The sequence below is a fragment of the Poromitra crassiceps genome (assembly GCF_964638095.1).
Source record: "Poromitra crassiceps genome assembly, chromosome: 22".
Lineage (NCBI taxonomy): Eukaryota > Metazoa > Chordata > Actinopteri > Beryciformes > Melamphaidae > Poromitra > Poromitra crassiceps.
In genome coordinates, this window is record NC_139647.1 from 19,464,291 (window position 1) to 19,471,790 (window position 7,500).

General features: G+C 45.5%; 1 protein-coding gene across 1 annotated transcript in view; it reads right to left on the minus strand.

The window, feature by feature from the left end:
• Nucleotides 1–7,047, minus strand: part of LOC310796396 (follistatin-related protein 1-like) — a gene marked incomplete at its 5' end in the record, with an annotated part of 11,701 nt that extends 4,654 nt beyond the window's left edge. The window contains 3 exons of the mRNA XM_083658584.1: nt 81–170; nt 5,439–5,510; nt 6,979–7,047. Of these exons, the coding sequence (XP_083514710.1) occupies nt 81–170; nt 5,439–5,510; nt 6,979–7,047 (231 nt within the window). The remainder of the gene's footprint in view (nt 1–80; nt 171–5,438; nt 5,511–6,978) is intronic.
• Between the last annotated feature and the right edge of the window lie 453 nt (nt 7,048–7,500).

Here is a 7,500-nt window from a genome sequence, read left to right on the forward strand (position 1 = left end):
AGTCACAGTACAGTAACAGCACAGTATATTACACTACATACAGTAACAGCTATTTTAATACAAAGAAGTTGTTGGTAAACCTGTAAACAGCGGCAGACCGGTTCTCCTCTTTCAGTCGATACACACTCTCTCCCCGCTCCACAGAATGTCTTGGCACACACTGACTGGTCCTGACACGCACACGCATACACGCAACGCACACACACACACACACACACACACACACACACACACACACACACACGCACACACACACACGCATGCAGACAAATAATTGAAAAAATATTGTCTTCATGTTTTAGCATTTATTCACATTCCTGTTTAGTTTCATGTGAAGAGACAGAGACAGAGAGAGAGAGAGAGTGTGTGTGTGTGTGTGTGTGTGTGTGTGTGTGTGTGTGTGTGTGTGTGTGTGTGTCATTTAAACTATTTTTAAAGTCCTAAAAAAAAAATTGATTAAATTATTATGTATTAAATCGCCATAGAGACCAAAACCGTTTTTTGAACCAGGATAGAAACATGTTCGTTTCTGCTGTAAAGACAGACATTTTAACATGGGGGGAATTGGGAATGATCCTTTTGGAGCCTGCCTCAAGTGGCCATTCGAGAAACTGCAGTTTTTTGGTCGGCTACTTCCATGCTGGCCTCAATGCGACCAACCGAAACGGCCCCCCTAGGTCGGTTCCAGACTGCAGATGGTGACCTTTAACCTCCCACTCAGAGACACATGCCCTGTTTAGCATGACAATAACACAGCAGTCATACGCACGCACGTGCGCACACCCACACACACACCCACACACACACACACCCCCACACATTGTTGAGCCTGCGTCAGCTGGCCAGTGGTATAAAAGGTGCTGGGGTTCAGATGGTGTTCGATTGGTGTTCACATGGTGCCATCGTATACGATTTCGAATTCACGATTTCGAATTCACGGCTTTTGTTCAGCGCATTGCGAAGCTGAGCTGGCAGGATGAGCTGGCAGGATCGGGTTCGTGAAAGAGCTGAATTCTTTTTTAAACAAAGCAGAACTCTCTACAGAGGCTATCTGGATTGCCTGTGCTAGTATTATATTAGTTATATAGCTGAATTCTTTGTCGTCAAAGCAGAACTCTCTAAAGTTGATCCCAAATCGGATTGCCCGCCCTGACTATTGACTCGAGGCTTGGCTAGCCGCGACTGGATCAGGCTATCCTGCTGGCGTAGCTTCAGCAGCTACGGAGCTAATTGCTAGCCGGCCTCCGCCAGCTCTCTCCGCCCGGCGTGGCGCTCCCAGGTCCCCAGCATAAACAGCGCCCGGATCGTCGCCCTCACCGGACCCGGCCAGACCAGACCATGTATGTTTCTCATCTCTCACTGCATAAATCATACTCTATTGAATGTTTCTGTTAATTATTTTATGTTTATATTGTTGTTGTTGTTTTTTTTATCTACCTGTTTTAGACCAAGGACCACAATGGAAATAAGTCTTGACTTTATTGTGCTTTATCCTTGATGTTATTCTTTGAGATCCATGTCTGTACTTTGTTTAGTACACTGTATTTCAATTTGTAACCGTCAAATCAAATCAAATCAAATCAAACCTCCAGTATTGTGAAAAGTTACTTTTACAAGGAATTAGTTACTTGACTTCCTTCCTTCCTTTCAAAACAGATGAACGCGTGGGAGAAGCTTCACTAACACAGAGGGAAGCTTCACTAACGCAGACAATTACAATTACACTGTTTCAGAATGCAGTGCAATTCTGTTAAGGCCATAAAACAAACACACACATAGTCATACACATACACACACACCTACACACACACACACACACACACACACACACACACACACACACACACCTACACCTGGTGTCTGTGAATCCCCGGCTGACATCTGCAACACCCCAAAACCTGCTGTTAGCAGCCAGCTGCTATGAGCACACACACACACGCAGTGTTGAAGCAGTGGTGTCAGGGGATAATTATCAACAGTTCATGTCTGTCCATGTTTTGGTCTGGTTTCAGCAGGTTGCACTAAAACAATTTGTCTTCTTGAATGTCTCTCTCATTCTTTTCCTCCTTCACTCTCACTTTCAACTCATCTCTTCCTCCCCATTCCTCATTACTGCCCTCTTTCCCTCCCTCTCTCCCTCCCTTCATCACTCCATCCTCTACTCTTTCTGTCGCCCCCCCCCCTTCTCTACCTTGGAAATGTTGATAAGTGACGATGGTTGACAATGATATGACTGTGCTTAACAATGAGCTAAAGGCCTATATTAGGTTTTTTTATTTTGTCAAGTGGTGGCACTGCACTGGTGATAATGTACTTATAGTATAAGTACATCAATAATGTCAGTATATAAGTCTTATACTGTATATAGGCCTATAGCACAGATGATTAACAATCCATATTTAAGTAAGCAATCAATTATCTAACATGGAAGTAAAACATTTAATCCACCCAAGTAATCCCATACTTCCTAGTTACAGTATACGTCTTTTTCATACTTTTCTTTTTTGCTGTTTTAATTCATTTCAGTGTGGTTTCGGTTTTAGTTTAGTTTTGCTTTAGTTTCAGTTCAAGTTTCAGTGTTTTTGGTAAAGAGTTGTGTTTTTTTTAAGGTAAAATGATAGAAGTTTACAAGGTGCTTTTTTTGGGCCTGTGTTTGCAAGAGGTATTGTGTAATACAAACAATAAATCATAAATCTTTTTATATATATTTACAAGAATTAGTGTTCAGTAAGAAAAAAATTAACTTATCAACGAGTCAATTGCTGGTTATTTGCATCGACATTAAACAAAGACATTACCGTTTGTTTAATTTTTTATGTTACATGCTTATTTATGTTCATTTGCTAACTTATATTAACATTTATGAGCTAGCAACGCTTGTCCATGTAGGCAGCCATGTTGCATTCCTGAATTTTCTTCTAGCCCTGGAGATTGATTGACAGCTGTCATGTCATAATATTATTGGTTGAAAACGTTTGGGAATCTCTTTTGTCTTAGTTTCAGTTTGAGTTTACAATAATAACCTTGATCTAATGGTTTATGTTGGTCAGCGATCCACTAAAGAAACTCTTTAGTGACTAAAGAGTTTCTTCTTCATTTTCCTTCCCAGATGTTACAAAAACACAGAGTGACCTGTGGTATGAAAACACGAAGGTGTGAAGAACAGCTGGAGGGCTGTTATTAGAGATAAGCTGTTGACAACTCTAAACACCACACATACCTCAGGACACACTCACTGTGTGTGTGTGTGTGTGTGTGTGTGTGTGTGTGTGCACGTGACTTCACGATCAAAATGAAGCACCGAAAAACATAACTCACCGACAAACCGACAGCTTTCTGAGCAAAACACTTCTCTCTAATTACACACACGCACAGACCAGCACGTTTCCTGAACGTTTACCCCTTGACCCTTGACCCCCCCCCCCCCCCCCCCAAACACACACACACACACACACACACACACACACACACACACACACACACACACACACACACACACACACACACACACACACACACACACACACACACACACACACACACACACTTTAAGGAGATATTCCACATTGAGGTGTCTTTCCCCTCACCATTAGTCTTGTCTGACTGAATGGCTGTGTGATGGATTTACATTCAGATCGGAAATCAACTCTGAAAACAAAACTCGAGTTTGAACTCAAAGTCGTCAATTCACCTGCCAGCGCTCCCGTGTTTACAGCACTTTGCCCTCATTTTCCTTTTCCATTTCTGATTTCATTTGAACCCGCTCTGCTCTGCTCTGTTTCCCATTTGGTGCAGAGTGACAGTCATTGTACAGTAATAAAGCTGTCCTTAGAGTTTGGAAGAGACAGAGTTTATATGACACCCGTTGCAAGAAATGGATGTCATGCATTGTTCAATCGGACATAAGCACCATAATGGTCAGTCCTCACAAAGTCCACTTCCCACAAATCTCTCTGAAATAATCCAAACAAGTACGTCGCTCATGTAAACAGGATTATAATGGGGATTTTTTCAAATTACTGTGAAGATGAGGAGATGAGGTGAGTTTACCTTGGCCAGAGGAGAGGAGGAGAGGAGAGGAGAGGAGGTGAGTTTACCTTGGCCACAGGAGAGGAGGAGACAGGAGGAGAGGAGAGGAGGTGAGTTTACCTTGGCCAGAGGAGAGGAGGAGACAGGAGGAGAGGAGAGGAGGTGAGTTTACCTTGGCCAGAGGAGAGGAGGAGACAGGAGGTGAGTTTACCTTGGCCAGAGGAGAGGAGGAGACAGGAGGAGAGAGGAGGTGAGTTTACCTTGGCCACAGGAGAGGAGGAGACAGGAGGAGAGGAGAGGAGGTGAGTTTACCTTGGCCAGAGGAGAGGAGGAGACAGGAGATGAGTTTACCTTGGCCAGAGGAGAGGAGGAGACAGGAGGAGAGAGGAGGTGAGTTTACCTTGGCCAGAGGAGAGGAGGAGACAGGAGGTGAGGAGAGGAGGTGAGTTTACCTTGGCCAGAGGAGAGGAGGAGACAGGAGGTGAGGAGAGGAGGTGAGTTTACCTTGGCCAGAGGAGAGGAGGAGACAGGAGGAGAGAGGAGATGAGTTTACCTTGGCCAGAGGAGAGGAGTAGACAGGAGGAGAGGAGGTGAGTTTACCTTGGCCAGAGGAGAGGAGGAGACAGGAGGAGAGAGGAGATGAGTTTACCTTGGCCAGAGGAGAGGGGTAGACAGGAGGAGAGGAGGTGAGTTTACCTTGGCCAGAGGAGAGGAGGAGACAGGAGGAGAGAGGAGGTGAGTTTACCTTGGCCAGAGGAGAGGAGGAGACAGGAGGAGAGGAGGTGAGTTTACCTTGGCCAGAGGAGAGGAGGAGACAGGAGGAGAGGAGGTGAGTTTACCTTGGCCAGAGGAGAGGAGGAGACAGGAGGAGAGGAGGTGAGTTTACCTTGGCCAGAGGAGAGGGGTAGACAGGAGGAGCGGAGGTGAGTTTACCTTGGCCAGAGGAGAGGAGGAGACAGGAGGAGAGGAGGTGAGTTTACCTTGGCCAGAGGAGAGGGGTAGACAGGAGGAGCGGAGGTGAGTTTACCTTGGCCAGAGGAGAGGAGGAGACAGGAGGAGAGGAGGTGAGTTTACCTTGGCCAGAGGAGAGGAGGAGACAGGAGGAGAGGAGGTGAGTTTACCTTGGCCAGAGGAGAGGGGTAGACAGGAGGAGCGGAGGTGAGTTTACCTTGGCCAGAGGAGAGGAGGAGACAGGAGGAGAGAGGAGGTGAGTTTACCTTGGCCAGAGGAGAGGAGGAGACAGGAGGAGAGGAGGTGAGTTTACCTTGGCCAGAGGAGAGGAGGAGACAGGAGGAGAGGAGGTGAGTTTACCTTGGCCAGAGGAGAGGAGGAGACAGGAGGAGAGAGGAGATGAGTTTACCTTGGCCAGAGGAGAGGAGGAGACATGAGGAGAGAGGAGATGAGTTTACCTTGGCCAGAGGAGAGGAGGAGACATGAGGAGAGAGGAGGAGCACCGGCAGCAGGAGCAGAGAGAGAGTCATCTGCAGAGGGAGGGGAGAGGAGAGAGACATTTAGATTGAAGCAATCACGAAAATATATTAACACAAGACCAATATAATATTGTACAACAACAACAACAACAACAACAACAACAACAACAACAACAACAACAACAATTATAATACAATTTCTGATTATATCGTTGATGCTTCAACTACCATTACTAATAATAACTGTAAAATAAAGCAGAGCAGCTATACCTTGCCAGTGCAAACCCGTCCAGAACCAGTCAGTCTATCACCAGCCAGTCACTATAAATATCCAGTTAGCCTTAAAATGGCCTGTGAATCTTACAAACAGTCAGTCAGACGGTCTGTATCCGAATCAGCCGGTTAGTCACTCAGGAGTGAAGAAATCAATAAGCCCATTTATACCCAAATAAACAGTCAGTAAGGATTAAGGATCCATTCGGCCAACAAATATATATCCAGTCAGTGTTCAGTGAAGCTGTCTGCTCTGCTCTATAGGAGGAGGACAATGTCTGAGTTATGAGAGGAGAGAAAGAGAGAGGGAGAGAGAGAGAGAGAGAGAGAGAGAGAGAGAGAGAGAGAGAGAGACAGAGGAGGGGGTAGGGGAGGAGGGATGCAAGGAGAGAAAAGAGACCAGCTGTCCAGAGTGAAACACCACTCCTCCCATCCCCCTGCTGAATCACACACACACACACACACACACACACACACACACACACACACACACACACACACACACACACACACACACACACACACACACACACACACACACACACACACATATTGGTTGTCTTCATGAGGAATGATAAGTTTAAGGCACGCGACCAGCTGGCGTGTTCAGACAGCGATACACAGCCGAGGAGAGAGAGCAACCTTCCTGAGATGAGACAAAACTGTCAACCAATAAGATCACAGAAAGTGAGAGAGAGAGAGAGAGACAGAGAGAGACAGAGAGAGAGAGAGAGAGAGAGAGAGAGACAGAGAGAGACAGAGAGAGAGAGAGAGAGACAGAGAGAGAGAGAGAGAGAGAGAGAGAGAGAGAGGTGGCAAACTATATGACCTTATTAAATGTGTGTTATACGACAACTAGATACAGTGTGAAGATTGGAGACAAATCCTTTGCCCATGGGGAGAGGTGTCCCCCAGGGCTGCAACCTGAGTCCAGCGCTGTTCATCATCTACAGAAATGAACTTGCAGAGCAGCTGGAACTAAATGCCGCCCCGGACATCTCTCTTCTGGACAAAAATAAAAAATATCCTGGTGTTCCACACACAAAAAATAAAAAATAAAATAAAAAGTAAAATAAAAAAGGACAAATGTCAGAAAAATAGACACCAGTTCACTACTTTTCTTAAGAGTAGCACTTATTGAGTATTTGTGTTCTTACAGTAAGTTTCCACACCGCTGATACCTTGGTTAATACTTTTGGAATATAAGACACTTGTAATGTGTAGTGTTGTTAGCAAACCTATTAACCACAAAGCTCAGCCTGTGGCTATTCTGTTGTAGTGTGGCCCTGTGGCCAGCAGAGGGCGGAGCAGACATTTTGCTGGTTCACATGGCTCTCTCAAGTGCATGCACAGACATCCGTGCACACACGTGCACACACACACACACACACACACACACACACACACACACACACACACACACACACACACACACACACACACACACTTGAATTTGCTGTTTCCCAGAGCAACTTACAATGAGTGCAACAGTAGTTAGTTTCTTGATTTCTTGATTACCTGATCGAGGTCACACAGAACAAAATTTTAATTGTTTTACTGTATTAATTACCAGCATTTAAACCTGCACACACACCACCCACAAACCTGCCACCTTCTCTCACCTCCTCCTTTACCTATCTCTCTCTCTCTCTCTCTCTCTCTCTCTCTCTCTCTCTCTCTCCTCCAATGACTGTCAGCCTTGGTGTCAGAGGAGGTGCTGGGGACAGATAAACCTACCCACCCTCCTGGTGTGCACTCTAACACCAAT